The following is a 27402-nucleotide window of genomic DNA, read 5'->3' on the forward strand; positions in this document are numbered from 1 at the left end:
TGACTAGGAGCTGGAAACAGGCACTCGAGGCCAGGTGAAGGATTTGGTAAAAATTATCTTGCTCGTGCCGGAAGGCAGATTGTGCTGCATTTTGGATCAGGCAGGCAGAGGAGATATAGTATATAAAAATAACAGCCAGCCCTGCTCCCTTCTAGCACTGATGATGTTACCTAGTTGGGTAATGAAACGTCTTTAAGAAAACCACCACGCTCAGAGAACACCAAGGTCCCCACAGAGAAGGGTGGTGCCCCCTGCCTACAAATAGTCCTCGACTTACAATGACAGTTGGGACCAGAATTTTGGTTGCTTAGCAAGGCACTTGTTATCCCACAATTTTGCAAACTTTTCCCCGACTGTCATTAAACAAATCACTGCAGTCGTTAAAAGAGATTCGTGGGGTTGTTAAATGAATTTAGCTTCTCCCATTGAATTTTCGCTTGTCGGAAGCCGGATTGGGAAGGTCAACAAAAGGCGACCACACAACTGTGAGAGATTGCAAGCACAGTACATACATGCCAGTTGCCCAGTAAGTACTTGAGTTGTTATTGTGTACTATGGGGATACCGCAACAATCATAAGTGTGATGACTCCGGCTGTACATCACTTTTGTCAGTGCTGTCATTCACTTCAAACGGTTGCTAAGTGAATAAGTCAAGGACTACCTGCACCTGGTTTCTCGGTGGAACCAGAGTTCTACGTTCAGAAAAATCCAGGGATATCCTAGAGGTCATTTAGACCAACCTTGATGTTTGTAAAGAATCATTTCCCATCTTCGGTTTTGTCACCGTTAGCCCAAACCAGTAATTAAAGTCCTTGAATTATGACCCAAACTAAGTCCAAGATTTCCGTGCTAAACCAGGCCGTCGTTAAGTGAGTCATGGCCCATTTTACGACTTTGGCCACGGTTGCTAAGTGAATCACTGCAGTCGTTCAATGAATTATGGGGTCGTTCAGAGAATCTGGCTTCCCGCATTGATTGCTTGCCAGACGCTGGAGGGAAAAGTCTCAAATGGCGATCACGTGACTCCAGGATGCTACGACGTCGTAACTGCATGCTGGTTGCCAAGCAACCAAATTTTGATCACCGAACTGTGGGGATGCTGCAACAGTTTTAAATGTGAGAACTGGCCATAAGTCTCTTTTTCAGCCAGTGCCGTTTTAACTTCGGTCACTAAACAAACGGTTGCAAGTTGAGGACTACAGGTAGTCGAGGACTTATGGCCACAACTGAGCCCTGGATTTCTGCTGTCAAGTGAGACATTTGTTGAATGAGTTTTGCCCCATTTTACGACCTTCCTTGTCACAGTTAAGGGAATCCCTGCAGTTAAGAAAATGGTTGTTAAGTGAATTTGGCTTCCCCATGGACTTTGCTGGTCCGAAGGTCGCAAAAGGGGATCATGTGACCCAGGGACGCAGCGACTGTTGTAAATATGAACCAGTGGCCAAGCATCTGAATTTTGATCATGTGACCAGGGGGAAGCTGCAATGGTCGTAACCAGAGGTGGGTTTCAGATATTGTTACCACCAGTTCGCCGCGTGTGCTCGCCTCGCACGCACCTTCAGCAATTTCCGCTACCAGTTCGCCTGAAATGGTACGAACCGGCTGAATACCACCTATGTTCGTAACTGAAAAACGATCACAAGTCCCATTTTTCATTGCTGTCACTAAATGAACTGTTGTAAGTGGAGGATTACCTGTACCTGTAGTAACCGAGCTCCCAGGAAATTCCTCCCTCCGTGGTCCGTGTGGTTTCAAAGCCAGGCCTGCTCCTCTAAGAAAACCCCCCAGTTTGCAGAATGAGAATCGTTATACTCTCTCCTTGGGAGGGATTTTCCCAGGAGGTGAAAAAAGGAAGAATTTCCTGAAATATTTGGAATGCCTTTAATTTTTTTTTTTTAAGTATTATTATCAAAACGAGATAACGTGTTCTTGTACTGATAGATATCGATTAATCATTAAAAGAACAGCAAAAAAAGAAAAAAGAAAAAATTTGGAAGGTTGATTGGAAAGTTCTTTAAAGTCAAGCTTGCAGCCGTAACTGCCTTCCATCGCATATGTTTAGACCTCAGCTTACAACCGTAATTCAGCCCAAGATTGATGCGCTTCAGTTCAGACCTTTGTTAAAGTGAGTTTGGCCCCGTTTTACCACCTTTTTTGCTGCAATCGTTACGCGAATCCCTGCAGTTGTTAGCGATGTGGTTGTTATGTGAATCTGGCTTCCCCGTTCACTTGGCTGGTCGCAAAAGGAGATCACATGACCCCGGGACACAGTGACGGTCATAACTATGAACCAGTTGCCAAGGATCTGAATGTTGATCCCCTGTTCATGGGGAAGCTACAAAGGTCGTAACTTTGAAAAACTGTCACAAGTCACATTTTTCATTAAGCCTGAACTGTCACTAAACAAACTGTTGTAAATTGAGGACTACCTGTATGAACCAGCTGCCAAGCAGCTGAATGCTGATCATGTGACCGCGGGGTTGCTGCAATGGCCGTAAGTGTGAAAAACGATCATAAGTCCTTTTTTTGTGGGGGGGAGGGTGTTGTTACTTTGGTCACTAAAAGAAGGAGACTGTTTTGCTGTGTATATTTTGTTCCGATACAGAAGAAACGTTACACGCTTGTTCTCCGCACCCCAATTTCCGTTTTATTACTTAGTGAGCACTCGCACATACACATTCCTATGACTGAAAAATTGCACTGGAAATGAGGAGGGGGGCTTCTGAGAGTGAGAAAAATCCTATGCATGACTTCATTCCCCCCCCCAAAAAAAGAAAGCAGCCGTGGCATCCGAGGGTTTTGGGCGATACCTGGAATGCTCGGGGCCCTTCCCCTCAATTTGTATTCCTGGGATGGGCTGACCTGAGAAGTGAGGAAGTGGGGGGACATGGGCTGGAAGGAAGGGCCTGAGCTTCCGCTTATGGGGCACGGCTTTTTATATATATATATAAAATACTTTTTTTAGTCAGGGTTTTTTCCCATGTAGATCAAGTTGTTTACTTGGCCATGGTGGGGTGGTATCTCAAATCACCCCACCATGGCCAAGTAAACAACTTGATCTACATAGGAAAAAACCCTGACTAAAAAAAGTATTATACATTTGAACCTATGAATTAAAAAGTGTGTGTGTGTGTGTGTGTGTGTGTGTGTGTGTGTGTATGTATGTATGTATGTATGTATGTATGTATATATATATATATATACATATATATATATATATATACATATACATATACATACATACATACACACATACGTACACACACACACACACATACATACATACATACATATATATATTTTCTGAGGTTTTTGCGGGTGTTTGTATGTAGGTCTTTGGTTATTCGGGTTTTCTCCCGTGTAAAATTGGAGGTGTCTTGGTAACGTTTCAACGAAGTCTCATTTGTCATCTTCAGGCTGGTGTTTTCGGCTTCATGCTTCTAGGAGCAATGTTATTGCTCCTAGAAGCATGAAGCATTGCTCCTAGAAGCACGAAGCCGAAAACACCAGCCTGAAGATGACGAATGAGACTTCGTTGAAACGTTACCAAGACACCTCCAATTTTACGCAGGAGAAAACTCGAATAACCAAAGACCTACATATATGTATGTATGTATGTATGTATGTATGTATGTATGTATGTAAAGCTGTGCCCCATAAGCAGATATATATATATCCCTGACACTATACATATGTATCAGTGGTGAAATCTGAACTGGTTTACTACCGGTTTACTACAGTGTGCACCACGCACCAAATGTGAGGTGTGTGCACGCACAGTGCACGCCAAAAGGAGGCATGGGGTAAGTAGAACAGCGCCCAGGGGGCGCTCGATCTTTTTTTCAACTTTTAAAAGCATTTTTTTACAAACTATTCGGCTGAATAGGTTGTAAAAAAAATGCTTTTAAAAGTAAAAAAAAAAAAAAAGGCTCTGACGATCAGGCAGCTCAGCTGGGATCGTCAGAGTCTTTTTAAAACTTTTTAAAAGCATTTTTTTAAAAAGAAGCAGCAAGTGGGCGACTGGACGATTGGGTGGGCATCGGCGGGCGGGGGGGCAGGAATTTTTGCTACCGGGTCTCTGAACCACCGCTGCCATTGCTACCAAATTGGCCTATCTGGTCCGAACCGGGAGCATTTCACCCAATATATATATAATGTCAGGGAGACAAAGAGTGACAACAGATACGCGACTTAAGGGACGCTATTTCCTATTCTAAGTGGTTCGATAAAGGTAGTTCTTTAAAACGCTATTTTCTCCTTCTCACGCTCCCTCCGCGGCGGTTTATCAAGAAACAGAGGAGAGCTCAGTGTTGGCAAACCAAGAGAAGGGTTTGGAGAGTAGCAGCAAAACCAGTGGACCCGTAGCGAGAATACCAGGGGGAAGGAATGGGAGTGGACTAAGGAGAAGAGGAAGGAAGGAAGGAAGGGAACAAAAGGAGAAAAGGATGAAAAAGGGGATGAAAGAGGGGTGAGAGAGAAAGGAATTCAATGGATGAAAGAGGGAAGGGAAAGAGAGAGGGGAGAGGATTGAGGACGGGGAGGAGGAGAGAGGAGGGGAGAAGGAAGGAGAAAGGGAGAGGGAAAAGGGGAGAGAGAAGAAAGGAGACGAGGGGAGAGAGAAAGGGGAAGGAAAAAGAAGAGAGGGGTAGAAAGAGGGGAGAGAAGAGAGGAGGGGAGAAAGGAGAGAGGGAGGAAGAGTGAGAAGGGAAGGGACCCTGTCCCTCAACAGCACCCATGAGGCATAAAAAGAGGGCACAAGCCTTGTTTCCTGGCCTGCCCGCACAGAAAGAAGGATAACTGACTAGCCGTTACCTTCTTCCAGAAATGGAAAATCTGGGCTCATCCAGAAAAGCTTCAAAATTTCAGGGAAAGAAGAAAATTACATACATACAGAACCCGGAGGAAGACAATTCTCAAAAAAGTCAGGTAGAAACGCCAAGGCCGAGCTGGTTTTCTGAGAGATACCAGGCAACGCCCACGCAGAGAAGCCCCGCCAGGATGGCATCCGTCAAGTTGGCAACGGCTCCAGCTTCGGCCGCTTAACTGGGACTGAGCCGCCATCCAGCAGGCGGGATTCCTGTTTCAGGACCGCCGTGTGTCCCAGGCCCTCCCGCGCGCCATTCCGGCAGGGAGACGGCTCTTCCTTGCTCAAGAATGGCAAGTCCGTGCCTGTCTTGGTGAGCGGTTTGGCCTCTTGCTGCTCCGTACTCTCCACCACCAGTGGCCCCGTCCACTCCGGGATCTCCAGCCCGAGGAGTTTCATGAGCTTCGTTATGACCTCGTCCACATAGCCGTGGATGCGCAGGTCCGCCTGCCTGTCCTGAGGGCCAGAAAAAGAAGGGGCAAAGATGTGACATGGAACACAGAACGAGGACCGGGTCTTGGGAGTGGTTAGTGGCTTGCTTCTGGGTCCAACCCAAGATGTTGGGGAGGGGAGGGGAGAGTAGAGAGAGAAGGGGCGTGGAGAGGAGATGAGAGTGGAGAGAGTAGAGTGGAGAGGAGAGTGGAGAAGAGAGGAAAGTGGAGAGACAGGGGAGTGAAGAGGATAAGAAAGAATGGAGGAGAGAGGAGAGGGGAGTGGAGAGGACAGGGGAGAGGAGTGGATGTGAGAGGAGATGGGAGGGGAGTGGAGTGGAAAGGAGAGGAGATGGGTGTGAAGAGGACAGGAAAGAGGAAGGGAGAGGAGATGGGAGTGGAGAGGGTGGCAGAGGAGAGAAGTGGAGAGGACAGGGGAGAGGAGTGGAGAGGAGAGTGGAGAGGAGATGGGAGTGGAGAGGAGATGGGAGTGGAGAGGAGATGGGAGTGGAGAGAGTAGAGTGGAGAGGAGAGTGGAGAGGAGAGTAGTGTTCTGACCTAGGCTTCCTTAAAAAGCAGGAAGCAGAGTCTTGGTCCCGGCAAAACCCCTTTTATTTACACAACTATGAATTCCCTTCATTCACAGTCAGCAAGGCTTGGCAAACAGTCTTTCAGAGGAATATTTATCAATACACCTTATCTCGCTTGGAAAGCTGCCAGTTAACTAGTTTCCATATGCAGAGTAAGGCAAAACTTGGCACAGAGTCTCTTATAGTCACGAACAAAACTTTCCACTCTTGAAACAACCGACCGACCGAATTGTTTCCTGCAAAAGCCCCCTCCCCGTTCGCTCCTCTTTTGTTTCCTATGGGAGGGGCCAATCACCTCCAAGGTGTGGCTTTACTCACAAGTCGACCCTGCTTTCTGAGTTGTTCTTGTCTTCTGGCAGCTCTACGCATGGCCACACTGGGAACAGGCTCCAGCTGTTCCTCTGCCTCACTGCTGTCTATCTCCCTCTCTGCCTCCAACGCAGAGCCCTCGTCCAAGCTTTCCCCAGCCCTCAGAACTGGCCCAAGTTCCTCCCCAACCTCCTCACTGTCCGACTCTGCTGCCAGTTCCACTGGCCGCCGGTGGGCCATAACAAGTAGAGAAGAGAGGGAAGTGGAGTGGAGATGGGAGTAAAGAGGACAGGGGAATGGAGAGGGGAGTGGAGAAGAGAGGAAAGTGGAGAGACAGGGGAGTGAAGAGGATAAGAAAGAGTGGAGGAGAGAGGAGAGGGGAGTGGAGAGGGTGGCAGAGAAGAGGGGAGCAGAGAAGACAGGGGAGAGGAGTGAGAGTGGAAAGGAGAGGAGATGGGTGTGAAGAGGACAGGAAAGAGGAAGGGAAAGGAGATGGGAGTGGAGAGGGTGGCAGAGGAGAGAAGTGGAGAGGACTGGAGAGGAGAGTGGAGAGGAGATGGGAGGAGAGGAGATGGGAGTGGAGAGGGTGGGAGTGGAGAGGACAGGAAAGAGGAAGGGAAAGGAGATGGGAGTGGAGAGGGTGGCAGGGGAGAGAAGTGGAGAGGACTGGAGAGGAGAGTGGAGAGGAGATGGGAGGAGAGGAGATGGGAGTGGAGAGGGTGGGAGTGGAGAGGACAGGGGAGAGGAGTGGAGAGGAGGTGGGAGTGGAGAGGGTGGGAGTGGAGAGGACGGGAGAGGAGTGGACAGGAGAGTAGATGGGAGTGGAGAGAATATGGGAGGAGAGGAGATGGGAGTGGAGAGGGTGGGAGTGGAGAGGACAGGGGAGAGGAGTGGACAGAAGAGGAGATGGAAGTGGAGAGTGGAGAGGAGATGGGAGTGAAGAGGATGGGAGTGGAGAGGAGATGGGAACGCAGAGAGGAGAAAGAGGAGTGGAGGGAAGAGGAGAGGAGAGAGGAATAGAGAGGACATGGGAGGGCAGAAGGGAGGGGAGAGAGGAGCAAATATGGTTTCCCCCATTTATTTTGTTTGTCAGAAGCTGGCTGGACAGGTCACAAAAGGGGATCGGATGACCTAAGGATGGCGCTACCACTGGAGGTGGCTAATAGGATAAGAAAGCCTCGATCCTGTCCCATCCCTTTCCTTGGCTGGAGTTTTTGCATTGTTTTAAAGTTTTAATAACTTTTTCTATTTCTCTTTTTCCATTCTGTAAACTTCTTAGTTGCCATATCGGGAAGATAAGCAGCATATAAATTCAATCAATAAACAAACTTCAATGAGGCAGAATTACACAATAGAACTAGATAAATGGCAGAAATTGTGGGACAGGGACTACAGATTAACAATGTCAACTCCATATAAAGAAAATCTGTATAAGATGATTTATAGATTGCACCTTGCACCTGCGAGGTTGGCAAAGATGTTTAAAGATAAGTCAGCTAAATGTTGGAACTGCCACCAGACACCTGGGTTTTATTATCATATCTGGTGGACATGTGTAGAAGCAAAAAAATACTGGACAAAAATACATATATGGCTGGAAAAGATGATAAAACAGCACACTGATTTAAAATCAGAAATACTTTTGTTGGGGATTTTACCTGAAACTTATAATAAAGGGAATGCATATTTAATTATCCATGTATTAACTATAGTTAGAATTGTATTTGCACAAAACTGGAAAAGAGATCCCTACTGATGAGAATGTGATTAGGAAAATATTAGAATGTGCAGAAATGAATAGATTAACTTGCAATTAAGGAGAAAGGACAAACTGAATATTATGTAACATGGGCAATTATGTTATCGATGGTTAGAGAATAAAAATGGAAGTTAGAAATAAAAGATCGGTGAAATGTAGAAAATACGTTAAGATAGAGATGTAAACAATATGATTGTTATTATGACTATTAGGATTATTATGTTCAATATTATTATATTCTTATTAGAAGATATATTAAGAGGGAGAAATGAATAGGTAGTAGTATTGAATTATTATGTTCAATACTACTATTGTAAGATTAGAGAATTAATATCAATGTAATGAATACTGTTGTAAATTATGATTGTTATTGCACAGAGATATTTGTACCCAGACGACACACCATTTAATGGAAGATGGAATGTTCATATTAAAAAAACATTTTTTTAAATGAGGCCTGAGGAGAGCCAATGTGGGAGATGACAAGACTGAGCCCAAAGGCGGGGTCAAATGTGTCATTAGTTTGGAGTCTCTCTGCTCCTACAAGAGACCTAATTTTTTTTTTTTTAAATTTAATTTATATGCCGCCTTTCTCTGGAGACTCAGGGCGGCTTACAATGCGTTAAGCCAGTGTTTCTCAACCTTGGAAGCTTGAAGATGGGTGGACTTCAAGTCCCAGAATCCCCCAGCCAGCGCTGCTGGCTGGGGGATTCTGGGAGTTGAAGTCCACCCATCTTCAAGCTACTAAGGTTGAGAAACACTGCGTTAAGCAATAGCCTTCATACTTTTTGTATATTTATACAGAGTCAGCTTATTGCCCCCACAAACTGGGTCCTCATTTTACCTACCTTAGAAAGGATGGAAGGCTGAGTCGACCTTGAGCCTGGTGAGATTCAAACTTACAGTAATTGCAGGCAGCTGGTGTTAATCACAATGCTTTTAGTCTGCTGAGCCACCAGGCCCTTTTTAATTCTAGTACCCCCCTTGAGGTCCATTCTTATCGGTGGCCAATTTGCCTGGACCATGAGTAGATCAGATTATTGTGTATATATAGCAGGAAATAGACTAGTGCGGTGGCCTGGAGGTGGAGCTCTCGCCTCACAATCAGGAGGCTGTGAGTTCGATCCTAGGTAGAGGCAGATATTTCTCTCTCTGGGCACAATGAGAGAAATATATATATTTATATAGATATAGATATATATATCTGCTGAACAAAACTCCGCATTGGCAACAGGAAGGGCATCCGGCCAGTAAAACTCAGCTCCATTCAGTTGCCCAGACTCCACCCCGCAAGGGATTATGGGGTCGTTAAAAGATGACGATGATATAGCAGGAAATAAACTCTGAGTCCTTTTGAACTCTATTCTGGCTCCTGGTTTATTGAATCTGACAGCCGAGTACTGAAGACCTACCTTCCTCCTCCTTCTCCAACTAGCCCAAGAGAAGAGGATCCCGGCTTGTCGGTTATCCGTTGCTCTTTTTCCCAACCAAAAGGACTGCCCTAGAGGAGCTGAAAGCAAAGCGTTGAGGGTCAACGGTCCAGTCGTGGGAAGAGCCTGGCGCATACTCACGTGCTTGGTGGGCTGCAGGTTGACAATCACCAGCTTCCCGCCTTTCTTCTTGGTCAGCAGCGGAAGGTCCCCGCTGGGCTTGATCTGCAGTGAGGTCCCCAGGGTGATGGATAAGGATGCCCTCCTGGCAAGCAGAGGAGAAATCAGCTGTGGAGACCCTTTTCAAAGTGGAGCAGGATTTTTACCACCCCTACCTTAATTGTCCTTCCCGCAAAAATAATAAAGACAGGATACAAATTCAGTATAAGACTGAGTGGCTGTGGCTCCCAGCATCCCGATATAGTCAGTTGACTCCATCACTGACTATCGGGGGCGAGTCTTTGGCACCTGCGGAGAGGGCGCGCAATCTGGGAGTCCTCCAGGATACGCAGCTGTCCTTGGAGGAACATCTGACGGCTGTAACCAGAGGGACCTACTGTCAGGTTCGCCTGATACGCCAGTTGCAGCCCTTTCTTGATCGGGATTCCCTGTGCACAGTCACTCACGCCCTCGTCACCTCGCGCCTGGACTACTGCAACACTCTCTACATGGGGCTCCCCTTGAGGAGCACCCAGAGGCTCCAACTGGTCCAGAATGCGGCCGCGCAGGTAATTACGGGAGCCGCCTGGCGCTCCCACATAACACCACTCCTGTGCGAGCTGCACTGGCTCCCAGTGGTCTTCCGGGTGCGCTTCAAGGTGTTGGTCATTACCTTTAAAGCGGTCCATGGCATAGGACCTAGCTATCTTTGAGACCGCCTGCTGCTACCAACGACCTCCCATCGACCCGTGCGCTCCCACAGAGAGGGCCTCCTTGGGGTGCCATCAGCCAAACAATGTAGGCTGGTGACCCCCAGGGGGAGGGCCTTCTCTGTGGGGGCTCCCACCCTCTGGAATCAATTGCCCCCAGAGATAAGGAGAATCCAAGACCTCGGTGCCTTCCGCTGTGCCCTTAAAACCTTCTTTTTCCAGCAAGCCGGGCTGGCTTAACATATTTTTTAACATATTTTTAATTTTTAATTGGTTTGTTATCTTAAATAGGGGCCAAATTAATATATATCCTTTTAATTGTTTTTTAATGTTTGCATTGTATGTTTTTATCTGGCTATACACCGCCCTGAGTCCCTCGGGAGAAGGTGCGGTATATAAATTTGAAATAAAATAAAATAAATAAAAATAAATGAGTAAATAAATAAGACCTGGTTGTCGTTGTTGTGGCCCGTCTCTTTATTTTTTAAGGCAATATGGGAGGGACACCATTGTGGGCAAGATGGGACTCAAGCCCACTGGCTGGCTCTGCTCTTCCTAGTTTGGGTATGTTGTGGCTCCGTTGCCTGAGCCTGGGCTATCGACAGATGCAGACTCTGAGAGTGAGGGGGAGGAGTTGGCAAGGCCTCCCTCTCCAGGACCCTCCTCTCTGGCAATGCCTCTGGAGGACACCGAAGGCCAAGAGATAGGCCCAGAGCCAAGCACGTCCCCGCAGTCACAGTTGGACAGCGAAGAAGGAGATAAATGCTGGCTGGATCCTCGGCAGTGGCACAGGGAGAAGCGTGCGCAGCAGAGGGGAAGGCGTGCCAGAGATTAGCTGAGTCACTGGACCACACCCCACAGGGTATAAATGTGGGTGTGGTGGCCGGTTCAGTTTGTGACAAGCAAAAACTAGAAATAATCCATGATCTCTGCGTTACTGGACTTCTGCCTGCCTTGTCGGACTGCATTTGGACTAATCCTTGTATTGTTGAAACTCTGCCTGCTTTATCGGAATGCTTGCAGTCTAATCTTTGTTTTGTGTGAGTAAAGTCTGAATTGGCAGCTAGCCACTGGGTTGCTGCCAGCTTTATCTTCAAAGATTTTGTTGTGTGGCTTATTAACTCCGGGCCGTCCGTGGGGGTGCGTGTGTGGGACGGGGACAGAACAGGTAAGGCAGTGAAGTTTTGTGGAGGAGGAGGAGGAGGAGGAGGAGGAGGAGGAGGAGGAGGAGGAGGAGGAGGAGGAGGAGGAGGAGGACAGCTGTTGGGTCCTTGATGTTCTCTGAGCTTGATGGTTTTCTCACAGATGTTTCATGGCCTAACTAGGCAACATCATCAATGCTACAAGGGAGAGGGCTTTACTCTCTGTTTATATGCGAGTGACTATGCATGAGCCCTGCCAATGTTGGTGGGAGTGGTCTTGATGCCTGCTTGGTTAGCTTATTGTTTTTTGTTTGCTTGTTGGTCTCAGTTGGTAGCTCCTTGGAGTATTAATACTTGACAACTTGTATATAAACAGTGAGCAAGTGCGACTCCCTTCTAGCACTGATGACGTTACCTAGCTGGGTCACGAAACATCTGCAAGAAAAACCACCAAGCTCAGAGAGCACCGAGGACCCTTCATTTCAACTCTGAGCCCTCCTCCGCCTCCTCTCCACAAAACTCACTGCCTTTTAGGACTGATGATGTTACCTAGCTGGGTTGCGAAACGTCTGCAAGGAAACCACCCAGCTCAGACCCCCCAGTTCAATCCTGAGCTACAAATATTGTCTTCTATCAGTGACATTTCAACTGGTTTATGAGCCTCATTTGTGTTCACCTTGGGTTCCTCAACCGCAGCTTCCGCCAACCGCTGTATAGATTCAGAAAGACCCAACCCAACAGAAATTCAGAACCAGTGGTATTTGGAGAACCAGAAGTGTTGCGGCGAGACGGCTGGAAAAATAGTGGGCTCCGACAAGCTCTGTGAAAATCCAGCCGGACAAACCACTATCGGGGGGGGGGGGGAGGGGTGTCTTCGGACCGGAACCATCCTGCAGGGACGGTGAAGAAGGAGAGGTGCCTCAGACAACCAAGAGGAATAGACAAGTTCCTCGAAAGGTCGGAGGCTGCTCTTTGAACCAGTGGTGGGCGTGGCAGCCATTGAAAAATGACCGCTCTGAAGCGGGGGTAACTGGACTACGTTTTTTGTGCAGGAGTGGTGTCTGAATGGACTGCTGGTACTGGGTGAGTGATTGGCCAACTCACAGGTAAAAAAGAAAATTTTTTAACAACTTTGAAAGGTGTCCCGGAGCGGAAATGAGCAGCTAATTGGCACTTGGGAAAGTTAATAGAGGGAGAAGAATAAAGAGGATTTATTTATTTATTATTATTTATTAGTTTGATTTATATGCTGCCCTTCTCCAGAGACTCAGGGCGGCTTACAATGCTTTTAAGCAATAGCCTTCATACTTTTATATATACCTGCTTAATAGGGCTTTTGGCCCCCCCAAGCGGTGTTCTATTTTATATGAAGTCAGTTTAAGGAGGAGGTTAAAATACCAAAGCCCAAGAAAGAAAATTTTACAACTGGATTTAAAATTGGATTTGGAGAAATTAAAAATAATAAAAGAAAAAGAAACCCGAGGGAAAGTACTTTCTATGTGGATTAAAAATATTTTTGATAATTTTGACATTTGAAAGGAGAAGAACAAAAAAGATGGTAAAATACTAAAGCCCAAGAAAGAAAATTTTACAACTGGATTTAAAATTGAATTTGGAGAAACTAAAAACAATAAAAGAAAAAGAAACCGGAGGAAAAGAACTCTTTATGTGGATTTAAAACATTTTTGACAGCTTTGATACTTAGCAGACCTGAGAATATTGTGGATTTGAGAGAGACATCTGCTGGGGGAAAGTGAGTACTGCAATATAGATTGGAAGATAGAAGAAAAAACAATAGCTGTGACCTTGATTTAATCCGAAAACTGTGAGAACTTTTAAGGAGTATCTGTTTTTCTGGACTGCTTCATTTCATCTTTCAACGGTTGTGAAAGTGAACAAAGCTTTAATTTGGAGCAGATTGGAATAAATATTTGAATTGGATACTCTAAGAGACTATATAAACTTTAGAATTTTAATTAAATATAAAGTAAACGTTTTTTAAAAATTTAAATTGACAATATGGAGTCTTGGATGTGTGAGGAATTAATTGAGATGCTTAAAAATATACATGAATCATTAAAGGGTAGTAAAAAGTCAGAAATTTTGTTGGAATACACAGAACAGGAAAAAGAGAGCATAAATGAGGAGCAAGAAAATAATACTGAAAGAATAGGAAATGAAAGTAAAAAACAGATGATTTCACTGGGATTAACAGTGGCAAAAAAAGGAGTGGATGGGGGGAATATTCCCCCAAAAAGATTCAAACAAAGGGAAAAGACGAAAACAGTGAAAAGAGACTAGGAGAAAGCTTGGGGAGATTTACTCGAGTAATATATTTAAAAGTGAGAAAAAGATAAAATAAATACAAAAAGAAAAAAAAGAAAAAGGAGAAGTTAAAAGAATGGGATAAAGGAGGAAATTACCAAGAAGTGGAATTTTGGAAAGACCAAGAGAAAATGGTTGAAGAGGGGAAGAATAGTGGAAAGGAGAAAGGGGAATAAGGTCTATAATAGTAGATTTAAGGAAACCGTATTAATATTATTAATTGTGGATGGTCAATTAAGTTAAAGGGTTTTAATGTAAGAAATGAATATGATGATGTATACTGCTTATAGCAAAACGGAATAACGGATGAAAAATGAAATGGTAATTGGGTTTAATTATGAAGATAAGTTAAATTAAGAGACAAAACTGAAATGTTAAAAAGTGGGATGGGATCTTGAACAATATATGATGTAAATGAAGAAATAAGATAATTAATTGATGTAAGAAATTAGGAATTAAGGGCAGATAGTGATACTGTTTATGTATTATGTATTAAGAAGAGGTTAAGATAAGATAAAGAAACATGGAAAAAAAATATTATGGCCGAAATTGGAAATATGTAAAATGTACTGGAGGGGGGGAGGGAGAAGAGAGATGAAATAACAAGACATGGTGAAAAATGATGAATTTGTGATAATAATAACTTTATTGTCATTGTGTGTGTATACACAGTTTACCCATACAACGAAATTCACAACACCCAAAGACCAGGTCCAACACATAACAATCCACAAACACACTCCCACCCACCACAATTTCCCCTCCCCTAAACCACCCAAACATCCACACAACAGACCAAGATATGCTGTCTATATGTATAAATATAAATAAATATATATAAAGAATTATATAAAAGGGATGAATATGGAAAAAGCGGGAAGATTGGAATAGATTATAAAAATTAATATATACGTATAAGATGTGACCCAGTCATAAAGTATGTATAATGAAAGAAAAATTTTAATAATTTTTTGTTTACAAAAAAAAGAAAGAAAGAAAGAACAGTGCGGAGGAAAACATACCTGCTGGCTTCGGAGGCCAAATTGAGGTCCCGGTCTGGCAGGGAATCTTCCCAGTCTAAAATGGTGTCCATTAATTTGCCTCTTTAAGAAGAAACACAAAAGGCACACCGATCAAACCAACTGTGAATGGGAAATAAAAGCATTTTTTAAAATACATTCCCTCCCTCCCAGAGTTTTGGGGTGTATTTCTATGATCAGGAGGCTCAACCCCCCCCCCTTTCCTCTTCCTCCAGAGAGTTGGAAGAAGTGAATGAAGACCCCAACTCACCCTTCCTAGCCCTGCCTTCCAAACTCCAGCGGCCAGGAATTGGGAGCTGAGCGGGTATTAAGTGCCTTTTTAAAGCAAGCAGCTCACAAAATAGAGAAAGGGAGGATCTGATTTTGGGTGGAATAGAAATGGATCCCATGGGATTTTTTTTTTTGCAGGAAGCTTGACAGACAGCTTGGACTTTTCCTGTTTAGCCAATCGGAGTTTGCATCCGATCTCCGCCTCATTCTACAGATCAGGGGGGGTCTCCAAACTCCGCAACTTTTAACACGCCGGGACTTCAACTCCCAGAATTCCCCAGCCAGAGAGACCCTTAATAGGTAGTCCTCGACTTACAACAGTTCATTTAGTGATCGTTTGAAATGACAACGGCGCTGAAAAAAGTGACTTAGGATTGTTTTTCACACTTACGACCATTGCAGTTACTATGGGCCACCCCACCCCCATAGCCCTGATTTGAATTTCTGGTGCCTACACCACACCCCCATGGTCATGTGATCACATTTTGGCATTGGTGCAAGTTGATGTTCGAGAACCAACTTGCATTTATGGCCATTTGCAATCTCCAGTTGAGAGAATCTTGGATAGGCCAAAGGAAGGGAAGAATATGAAGAACAGTTGCAGGATTTGGGTTTGGCCAGTCGAGAGAAAAGAAGGACTAAGGGGGACATGAATGCAGTCTTCCAATATCTGAGGGGCTGCCACAAAGAAGAGAGGGTCAACCTATTCTCCAAAGCACCTGAAGGCAGGACAAGAAGCCATGGGTGGAAACTAACCAAGGAGAGAAGCAACCTAGAACTAAGGAGAAACTTCCTAACAGTGAGGACAATTCACCAGTGGAACAGCTTGCCACCAGAAGTTGTAGGTGCTTCATTACTGAAGGCTTTTCAGAAGAGACTGGACAGCCACTTATCTGAGATGGTGTAGGGTTTCCTGCTTGAGCAGGGGGTTGGACTAGAAGACCTCCAAGGTCCCTTCCAACTTTCTTCCTGCAGTCGATGGCGCAATGAATGACTGAGAGATGGGTGTAAATTGACAGGGAGACAGTTGAGACAATCCATCTTCTGCCTGCCTGTTTCCTTAGCAACTCTCCTCTCCACGAAGGACCCCAATTAATAATCTTGTCAAGGAGATTTAATGCCAGTTAAAAGCATTTAAGCTGAGAAGCGATTCCCCTTTGCCCTTCCCGGATTCTAGTGGCAGCTGTGGGGTGCAAAGGCCACCCATTAAGAACTTCCCAGTCCATAACTCGCATTTTGCTCCAAAGTACGAGGGGGAAGGGGAGACCCACTGCATCCTCCCCAGCCTTTAACTGACACTTTTTAATCACTTTGAACCAAATTAACCAGTGGAACAGCTTGCCACCAGAAGTTGTGGGGGATCCATCACTGGAGGTTTTTAAGAAGAGACTGGACAGCCACTTGTCTGAAATGGTATAGGATCCCCTGCTTGAGCAGGGAGCTGGACTAGAAGATCTCCAAGGTCCCTTCCAGCTCTATTCTGATTAGAATTAAGAAAGCCCAGAAGGGGGTTCAAGAATTGGAGAACGGCACTGTTGTGCAGGTACTCCTCGACTTATGACCATAACAGAACCTGCGGCTCCCTAAGTGGCTCAGTGGCTAAGACGCTGAGCTTGTCGATCAGAAAAGTCGGAGGTTTGAACCCCTCATATAGGTCTCCTGTGTGAGCAGGAGGGTTGGACTAGATGACCTCTAAGGTCCCTTCCAACTGTTACTGTTACATTACGGTCTTAAATTGTGACAGTCGTAGAGCAAGTTATCACACGATCAACTCGATTTTACGACCTTTTTTCCCAGCAATTTTTAAACAAATGAGCATGGTCTTTAAGTGAATCTGCAGTCGTTAAATAAATGCCAGCATTTCGGCAAAAGGTTGTAAGTTGTAGTCCTGCGATCCCTGTAAATGGCCATAAATGCAGGCCGGTTGCTAAATGCTGAAAATGGGCTCACGTTTTCAGCATTATCTTATCAGAATTTGGGAAATGCGTTGTAATTACCACTGGGGGAAAGTCTGTTGTAACTTTGAGTGGTTGCTAAGTGACCCGTCGTAAGTCAAGGACTATCTGTAATGGTAGAGGCAGGGTTAAAAAAAGAAAGGAAGGCCAGGCATGAGGATGGGAGAGAGAGAGAGAGAGAGAGAGAGAGAGAGAGAGAGAGAGAGAGAGAGAGAGAGAGAGAGAGAGAGAGAGAGAGAGAGAGAAGAACCAAGGGTTAGGCAAAAGCTGGGGAGGAATTCTTCAAAAGAATTTTAAGTTTTTTAAAGCGGAAAGAAATTCACAAATGAGTCTTAATGAGGTGACTGGCTTCAGAATAGGCTGGATATGGAATAACCAAGTACAAGGTTGTCCTTGACTTACGACCGCAATGGAGCCCAAACTTTCCATTGTTAAATGAGACATTTGTTAAGTGAGTTTTGTCCCATTTTATCACCTTTCTTCCTCCGGTTGTTAAGTGAGTCACGGCAGTTGGTAAGTTAAGTAACTCGGTTGTTAAGTGAATCTGGCTTCTCTGTTGATTTTGCTCGTCGGAAGGTCGCAAAAGGGGATCATGTGACTCCCCCACCTGGGACACGGAAACCGTCATAAATATGAACCGTTTGCCAAGCGTCTGAATTTGGATCACGTGGCCATGGGGAGGCTGCAAAGGTCGTAAAAACAGTCATAAGTCCCATTTTTCAGCGCCATTGTAACTTTGAAGGTCACTAAAAGAACCGTCGTAAGTGGAGAGCTACCTGTAATTAAGGTATCCAATGGGCTGCGTTCACACCACATTGCCAATCAATGAAAAGGCAAATGGAAGTGTAGCACGTCATGTGAACGGATGCCGGTTCGGTCTTTGTGTGACTTGATGGAGTGGGGTGTGATCGGGGCTCTCCGAAGGACCCATGGGGAGGGGTCAGGGGAGGCAGCCGTGGGGCACGCACCTGCAGGATCGGAGCCCTCGGTGTTTGGAGACGTCGCAGAGCCGGCCGGTGGGTTTGAGCCCCATGGTGCCCACAATGGTGTCCCTCACGTATTGCCTTAAAAAAATGAAAAGAAGACACGGCTGCGGCAATGATAACCAGACCTTTATTTATTCATTTGTATTTATTTAATTTGTATCCCGTCTTCCTTATTTTTACGAATAACTCAGGCCAGCAAAACTATCTAACACACCTTCCTCCTCTTACTTTCACAACAACCTTGTGAGGTGGGTTGGGCTGAGAGAGAGGGACCGGTCCAAAGTCACCCAGCTGGCTTTCATGCCTAAGGCGGGACTAGAACTCACAGTCTCCTGGTGATCGGCCCAAAGTCACCCAGCTGGCTAAGGCGGGACTAGAACTCACGGTCTCCTGGTTACCCAGCTGGCTTTCATGCTTAAGGTGGGACTAGAACTCCCAGTTTCCTGGTGATTGGCCCAAAGTCACCCAGCTGGTTTTCATGCCCTAAAGCAGGACTAGAACTCTCAGTCTCCCAGTTTCTAACCTTGGTGTCTTATCCAGTAGACCAAATGGGAATATTGCTGCCATCCAATTCTTGGACCGAGGGGTGACTGTGGATTAACAGCTCCCAACCCAGATGAGCATCTTCTACTTCCAGGTGTGGGAACAGCTGCCTCTTGGGCTGAGTCCCTGACTTGTGGGGAATCGGCAACCTGATAGGCTGCTGAGATACTTTCACTGGGGTGGGGAAGATCCAGATCCTGCTCTTGAAATTAGGGGAGGATGTCTTGCTAAGAGAGAGGAGTGGTGAAGTGGCGTAGAAGTGGAGCTCTCGCCTCACAATCAGGGGGCTGTGAGTTCGATCCTAGGTAGAGGCAGATATTTCTCTCTCTGGGCACAATGAGAATATATCTGCTGAACAAAACTCCGCACTGGCGACAGGAAGGGCACCCGGCCAGTAAACACTCAGCTCCATTCTGTTGCCCAGACTCCACCCCACAAGGGATTATGGGGTCATTAAAAGATGATGATGATGATGATGTCTTGCCAAGGGAGACCCAGCCCAGGATGGTGTCCCACTTTAATAATGCTGAGCATCCCTGGTTAAAAAACCCCACCGTGATTAAAAGCCACATTTGTTTTCAGGCATGTAAAAGCAGCAGGAAGGGGGGGGGGAATAAAAGGAACATACTTGCCACATTTCATGCATTCCTCTACGAACATGTTCCCGTGCAGTTCTGCTAGCTTGTCCCTAGAGCGGAGACATGAAGAAAATTTGCTAGACGGGGGAGATCAGATGCACTAAAAGGAGTCTCCAAACTATGCGATTTTAAGACTTGTGGAATTTGCTCTCTGTTTATATACTAGTGGCGTAATGGCGTAATCAAGGAACTACCAAGAACATTCAAGCCAGCAAGCTACTAGTACATAAATGGAGAGCAAGCCCCACTCCCTTCTAACACTGATGATGTTACCTAGTTGGGTCATGAAACGTCTGCAAGGAAACCACCACGCTCAGAGAGCACCAAGGACCACCCCAGCCGCCCTCCTTCACATTCTCCTTTTCTTCCTCTTCCTCCTCCTATCCACAAAACCCCCTCTCCCTTCTAGCACTGATGGTATTCCGTAGTTGGGTCATAAAATGTCTGCAAGAAAAGCACCAAGCTCTGAGAGAACTAAGCACCCCACAGCCAGCCTCCTCCTCCTCCTCCAACACTTCCTCCTCTTCCAGTACTTTTTTCTTCTCCTTCTCCACCACTTTATCCTTCTACCTCCCCAACACTTTCTTCTTTACCACCACCCTTTCTCCTCCTCCTTCTCCAACTCCACCTCTCTTTCTCCTTCTTTGCTCAGGAATTCTGGGAGTTGAAGTCCACAAATCATAAAGGTTCTCCATCCCTGATCTAGGATGATTTCTTGGAGAAGCCCTAACTTGACACCTCATTGGCCGCAATGTTTCAAGCAGGTAAGCGTTACCTGGGGAAGCCGGACCTCACGTGAAGCCCATCTATGTTCTGGCTGACCAGGAAGTGTAGGATGCCCACTCGATGGAGCTCCAACAGAGCCATGTGAGTCTTCGACGGCCTCGCGTTCTCAAAGGTGGTGTCGAATTTGGGCACCAAGCCCCGCTCCTCCATGGTCCACACTCCATTCGGGCCTCTGCACGAAGGGAGAGCAGCACAGTTGGTCCTCCACTTACAACAGTTCGTTTAGTGACTGCTTGAAGTGGCAACCGCATTGGGAAAAAAAAGTAACTTAATGACCATTTTCCACACCATTTGCGACCGTTGCGGTCCCGTGATCAAAATCCGGGGGCTTGGCCATTGACTCATATTTATGACCGTTCCCCGGGGTTACGCGATCCCCCTTTTGCGACCTTCTGACGAGCAAAATCACTGGGGAAAGACAAAATTCGCTTAAAACAACCGTGTGACTCATTTAAGAACTGCAGGGATTCGTTTAACAGCGGTGGCAAAAAAGGTCGTAAAATGGGACAAAGCTCACTTAAGAACTGTCCTGCTTAGATGCCGGAAATCTGGGGCTCAATTGTGGTCATAGTTTCGAGGACTACCTGTCGGTGGTATGACTCAGGGCTACCGGAGGAACCGTTTCACCTGATGGGATTGGACCAACCCGTTGACAGCAGAAGGGACATGCTGAAGACCCCATCAGCCAAGGCAGGGGTCTCCAACCTTGGCCACTTTATGACTTGTGGACTTCAATTCCCAGAATTCCTCAGCCAGCTGGCTGAGGAATTCCGGGAATTGAAGTCCACAAGGAATTTTGGCCGACAGGGATGCAGGAGAAGGCCTTTTTCTGCTGTAGCTTCTGCCTTCTGGAACATCGTGCCCCTTGAGGCAAGATCTGCCCCCCCACCTTTTAAGACCTGGCTCTGCTGGTTGGCCTGGGGCTCGGAGGGGGTCAGGCCATTCTCGAGGTGGTCACTGGGGTTAGACAGAAGACACCCCCCACCTCCCGCCCCATTGTATGCTCCCCTCCTCCATCTTAATTGCCTTTGATTCTAATGTTATGTTGACGGTTTTAACAATACTGTTTTAATTGTGTTGTAAACCGCCCGTCACAGCGAGATGAGATAAGAAAAATAACCAGCTTTGAACAGGGTAAGAGCAGCTGCGGGCAGAATGTTCCTGAAAGCTGATGACTCCCTTATGGGTGAGAGGAAAAAGAGGAGAAACTGTAGGTATACCAAGACAGAAGGATTATATTTCCTTACTGTTCGCGAAAAAGTCATGGAAATAATTTCAAGGATAGGCTATACTCCTTCAACCTAAGATGACTTTGTATAAAAAAGAACACCGCTTGGGGGGGGCCGAAAGCCATACTAAGCAGGTATATACAAAAGTATGAAGGCTATTGCTTAATGCATTATAACCCACCCTGAGTCTCCGGAGAAGGGCGGCATACAAATTGAACCAATAAATAAATAAATAAATAGATAGATAGATAAATAAATAAATAAACCTGGCCTTTAATTCAACCGACTTCCTGGATTAATTGATTAATCAAACATAACCAGGAGAGGCGTCTAATCTTGGTTTATATTCCATTATACAGCTAGTCCTTGACTTATAATCATAATTGGGCCCCAAGTTGCTAAACCACATAGTTGTTAAGTGAATCTTGCCCCATTTTACGACCTTTCTTGCCACTGTTAAGCAAATCACCGCAGTTGTTAAGTGAGTAATACGGAAGTTAAGCGAATCTGGCTTCCCCATGGACTTGGCTGGTCAGAAGGTCGCAAAAAGGGATCACTTTAACCATCATAAATATGAATCAGTTGTCAAGCTGATGAATTTTGTTCACGTGACCATGGGGATATTGCAACGGTCGTAAATGTGAAGACTGGTCATAAATCACTTTTTTCAATGACATTGTAACAGATTAACACAGTTGGAAGGGTCCTTGTAGGTCATCTAGTCCAACCCACCCATCCCCGCCCAAGCGGGAGACCCTACACCATTTCTGACAGATGGCAGTCCAGTCTCTCCTTGAAAGCTGCCAGTGATGAAGCTCCCACCACTTCTGAAGGTAAGCTGTTCCATTTGTAATTTCAAATAGTCACTAAATGAGGACTACCTGTATTAGATGGAATATTCAACTATAAATCTGCAGGCTTTTTCTTGTATCCCCCCCCCCCCAAATGAGATTGAGCATTCAAGGCTTCATAATCCATGCACTGAGCATGGCTTCCAAAACAAAATCACATCCTCATTTAGCTTATTCAAAGCCTGCTGTTCCCGTCCCTGGAATCCAAAAACTTGGTCTGAAAATTGTGAGTTAGGTAAAGCTTGGCCTCTGAGCCAGACCTCTGGCCTCAGCTGTCCATTTCCTCACCTGAAATCCGGGATCCCTGAAGCTGTGCTGATACCCGCCCCCGTGTGAAAGACCACGTTGAAAGAATTCTGGATCAAGTCAGCCAGCTGATGGATTTTCCTCTCTAACTCGTCCGGCGGATCGAAAATCTGAACAAAAGATGGAAGACATGAGATCAGAGCCAGCATCGACGGGATTGCATGGCAGAGGTGAGCAAGGGGTCCCTGAAACACCTCCGAAGGGGTGAACCCCCACACAGGGTACAGGCAGCCAGCAGTGTAAATGCCATGTTAAGGCTGAGAGAGAACCCATTCCTAGGTGCCCCCTGCCCAGATTAAATCTGCCCTTGTTGCTTTCTGCTATATTAATATATTAATTCTATTAATATTGACATACTTAGGGATTCCAGGGTTAATGCCTGCTAAATATTTGAAGCAGGTTGATAAAATGTTGAGTAAGTGATGGTTAAGTTTTTAGGTCTTCTTTGGCTAAATTGAGGTTTTTATATGATGGGGGAGATCTGTTCTTCCGATTGTTTTATCTCAGAGGTGATTAAGGACTTGAGTGTTATATTTTAGTACAGGAAGTCCTGGACTTACAACCACGATTGAGCCCAAAATTTCCATGGCTTGTGGTTAAATGAGTTTTTTTGCCCCATTTTACAGTACACGCTATTTGCCACGGTTGTTAAGCGAATCACTGCAGTGGTTAACTAAATGACGGGGTTGTTAAACATATCTGGCTTCCCCTATTAACTTTGCATATCAGAAGATTGCTGGAAAGGTCACAAATGGTGATCATGGGACCCCAGGACATGGAAACAATCACATGTCAGTTGCCAAATGCCTGGATTTTGTATCACGTGATCCCGGGGATGCGGCAATGGTCATAACTATGAAAAATGGTCATCCATCACTTTTTTCAGTGCAGTTGTAACTTTGAACGGTCACCAAATGAATGGCTGTTACAACCACAATCGTGACTAGGATTAGAATAGATTAGATTAGATTACATAGATAAACAGACAGACAGACATAGATAGATCAAGATAGAGATAGAGGATAGATAGATAGATAGATAGATAGATAGATAGATAGATAGATAGATAGACAGACAGACAGACAGACAGACAGACAGACAGACACGGACAGATCAAGATAGAGATAGATAGATAGATAGATAGATAGACAGACAGACAGACAGACAGACAGACAGACAGACAGACAGACAGACACGGACAGATCAAGATAGAGATAGATAGATAGATAGATAGATAGATAGATAGATAGATAGACAGACAGACAGACAGACAGACAGACAGACACGGACAGATCAAGATAGAGATAGATAGATAGATAGATAGATAGATAGATAGATAGATAGATAGATAGATAGACAGACAGACAGACAGACAGACAGATCAAGATAGAGATAGATAGATAGATGATAGATAGATAGATAGATAGATAGATGATAGATAGATAAATAGATAGATAGATAGATAGATAGATAGATAGATAGATAGATAGGATAAATACAGATGGATGATAAATATATAGACAGATAAAGAGAGATACAGGGAGATGATAGGGACAGATAGATGATAGAATAGATCCGTGATGGCGAACCTATGGCACGGGTGCCACAGGTGGCACGCGGAGCCATACCTGTGGGCACGTGAACGTTGCCCTAGCTCAGCTCCAGCACGCCGGCCAGCTGATTTTTGGGCCTTCCGGGCCCACGGGAAATCAGGAAACGAGCCGTTTCCGGCCTCCGGAGGGCCTCTTGGGGGGGTGGGGGGTGGAGAATGCTGTTTTCACCCTCCCCAGGCTCCAAAAAAGCCTCTGGAGCCTGGGGAGGGCGAAAAACGGGCCTACCGGGCCCACCATTAACCTTTTTGCAGTCACATGCCAAAAGCAGGGGTAGCACGGGGAGGTCGCGTGCACATGCGTGGGGGCGCGGGGGAGGCATTGAATCATGGGTGTGGGCATGTGTGCGCGCAACCCCCCCATGCTCCCCACGCTTTTGGCACGTGATGGCAAAAAGGCTAGCCATCACTGGAATAGATGAAGAGATACAGAGAGACATGTACAGATTAAGATAGAGATAGATATAGATAATAGATACAGAGACAGATAAAGAAATACAGATAGATGATAGATGAAGATACAGATAGACAGACGTAGGTAGTTAGACAGAGAGACAGGCACCCACCCACCCAGAAAGCTCCCAAAACTTTAAAAAACCAAAACCAGAGCTTAATTTTGAGAATAGGCACTACTTATATACAGCTAGTCTTTGACTTGCGACCTCAATCGAGCCCAAATGTATGTTGCTTAAGCGAGACATTTGTTAAGGTGAATTTTGCCCCATTTTACCTCCTTCCTTGTCACCCTCGTTAAGTGAATCACTGCAGCAGTTAAAAGTCAGTTAAAGGGATTTTTAAGTGAACGTGGCTTCCCCACGGAAGGTCGCAAAAGGGGATCAGCACCTGAAACCCCGCCTCCCCTGGGACGCTGCAACCGTCATAAATACGAGTCAGTCGCCAAGCCCCTGAATTTTGATCGCGTGACAACCCCACCCCCACGATGCTGCCACAGTCGTAAGTCTGAAAAAGGGTCCTAACTCCGGTCACTAAACGAACTATTGTAAGTAGAGGACACCTGCCTGTATGGACACCTCCTCCCCCCCCCCACACACACCTCCAATGGGGCCCCATAGGTAAAACCCCTTGAAAGGAAAGATAAAGGAACACACACACACAAAATGATGGATGGGGGATTCTGGGAGTTGTAGTCCATGATGCCAACTTTATTTAATGTTAACTTTATTTCATTTTATCTTATTTATTTATTTATTTAATGCCAACTTTAGAGACACCCCCCCACCCTTTGCCCTGGAAGGGGGAGAATCAGCTCCCTCAATGCCCCCCCCTCGCCTCAGGGGCAGCCCCTGTGCCTCAGTTTCCCCCCTTCTCCTTCCGTGCCTCAGTTTCCCTCCAGGTCTTCTTGCTTCAGGCTCTTAAGTCCCCCCCACCCCATCCCTTCGTGCCTCAGTTCCCCCCCCCCTCCCCGAGGCCTTCGCCCACTTCCATGGCTGAGGGTCCCTCAGCGGGGAAGGGGGGGCGGTGGGGGGGGGCTGGCCCGTTCCCATGGCAACGAGGCCTCCTCTCGCCTTCCTCGCCTTCCCCTCACCTCCGGGAGGCCGCATTTCCCTTTGTCCGGGTAGGGCGACAACCCCGCCGCGTAATTCACCGACATCCCGTCGTTGTCTTCGCCGCCCCGCTACGTCTTCATCGTTTCGTGGGGAATCATTAGGGAGACCCCCCCCTCTCGCCTCAGCAGATAACTTCCGGTGGGGGGACAGAAAAAAAAAGGAGGCCGGAAGGCCTTTTAGTTGCGCAAGCGCATTCCGGGAGTATTAGTTGTGGGTGAGAGAAAGAGAAGTTCGCCATCTTTGTTTTGGGCGGAGAGCGCTGCTTTCTTTGGAAAGGTGATGACGTCGCGGCCGCCATGTTTGGTGCTGGTCTGAGGAGGGAGGCGGCCATGTTTGGGAATGAGAGAGAGAGAGAGAGAGAGAGAGAGAGAGAATGCGTGGTGGTGGATAGGTGAACTAGCCGGCGTCGCCATCTTTGTTTAGGGCAGTTAAGGCGGAAAGGCGGGAAATAGGGAGGGAGAGCTGTATTTAGTTCTCCAGCGGGTTTTTTTGGGGGGGGTTGCTTTTTTTGGGAGGGGGAGGAGAGTTCAAACAACCCCCCAAAAATAGGAACATGGCAATGTTGATCAAGGTAGCAGTTTATAAATAACAGTAACAGAGTTGGAAGGGACCTTGGAGGTCAACTAGTCCAACCTCCTGTTCATGCACCAAGACGAATTTCTATCACACTTGGCCAATAATTATTTTTTTTTTGCTTTAATTTATATGCCGCCCTTCTCCGGAGACTCAGGGCGGCTTACAATGCGTTAAGCAATAGCCTTCATACTTTTGTATATTTATACAAAGTCAGCTTATTGCCCCCACAAACTGGGTTTTCATTTAACCTACCTTAGAAAGGATGGAAGGCTGAGTCAACCTTGAGCCTGGGGAGATTCGAACTTGCACTAATTGCACCACCCAGCTGGTGCTATTTAACAGCACTTTAGTCTGCTGCGCCACCAAGGCTGTATTTGGGAGAGCTGAGAAGAAATGGATCAATTCAATCAATTGAGTCTGTTGGGTGAACCCAGCCGGTTTAAAATGCCAGCTTGCACATGTAATATAACCCTTTTGGCCTGAAATTGTTTCCTGCTCCAGCAGGGGGTTGGATTAGATGACCCTCAAGGTCCCAAGAGAAGAGCAACCAAGATGATTAGGGGCTCGGAGGTTAAAGCATATGACGAACGGGTTGCAAGTATTGGGGATGCGTAGTTTAAGGAAAAGAAGGACCAGGGTGACAGGATAGCATCTTCCAACATTTGAGGGGCTGCCACAGAGAGGAGGGGGTCAAGCTATTGTGGGAAACAGAGCCTATTGTTTTTACAGAAACTGTTAAGAAGACATGCCGGCCTGTGAAGAAAATACATTGTATATATTTCTAATCTCATGAGCTAGGCTGAAGCTTGAGAATTGTATGTAGGAGTTAGGACCAGAGGGGCTCTGGAATGCTAAAAGCCAGCCTTAAACAGAATTTACTGATTTAACAGATTTAACAGAGTTGGAAGGGACCTTGGAGGTCCCATCACCCCCAGCACCATTTCTGACAAATGATATTGTTGGAAGAAATGTCCATCTGGGTTCAGCTCCAAGTGGGGGGAAAAGACACTGGAAACATGGAGACTGCTTGGAAAGATGGTTTAATGGTGGACAGGATCGCATGGTTTGAATTCCTGAGCAGAAAAAAGGGGCGAGATGCAGCGAGTCCCCGGGTTTTATGCTCTCGCTGGCTTTGAACTTCCTGAGCCCCCGAAAGAGTATCCTTATAGGTGTCAGAGTCCCAGGGGGTGGGGGGTCTTAGCTAGCCTTGCTGGCTGATGTAATCTTCCCAGGTGCCATGTGGGGAGTTTCTGTTGCTAGATGGGTCCTATTGTGTTGCAGATGATGGTCCATTGATAAAGGTGTGGGGGGGAGGGGGTTGGGTT

At 46.1% G+C, this 27402-nt stretch overlaps 1 protein-coding gene across 1 annotated transcript; it reads right to left on the reverse strand.

Moving 5' to 3' along the window:
* Positions 1 to 4014: 4014 nt before the first annotated feature.
* SIRT6 (sirtuin 6) lies at positions 4015 to 25655 on the reverse strand. The gene is made up of 8 exons (XM_060681780.2): positions 25480 to 25655; positions 22307 to 22434; positions 19928 to 20110; positions 19143 to 19202; positions 17954 to 18049; positions 14743 to 14823; positions 9526 to 9649; positions 4015 to 5321 (listed from the first exon to the last, which is right to left on the reverse strand). Exons 1-8 carry the CDS (start codon positions 25543 to 25545, stop codon positions 5010 to 5012), a joined length of 1050 nt encoding a protein of 349 aa, XP_060537763.2. The 5' UTR covers positions 25546 to 25655; the 3' UTR covers positions 4015 to 5009.
* Positions 25656 to 27402: the final 1747 nt, after the last annotated feature.

Source organism: Pantherophis guttatus, chromosome 1 (assembly GCF_059756535.1).
Source record: "Pantherophis guttatus breed Tessera chromosome 1, ASM5975653v1, whole genome shotgun sequence".
NCBI lineage: Eukaryota > Metazoa > Chordata > Lepidosauria > Squamata > Colubridae > Pantherophis > Pantherophis guttatus.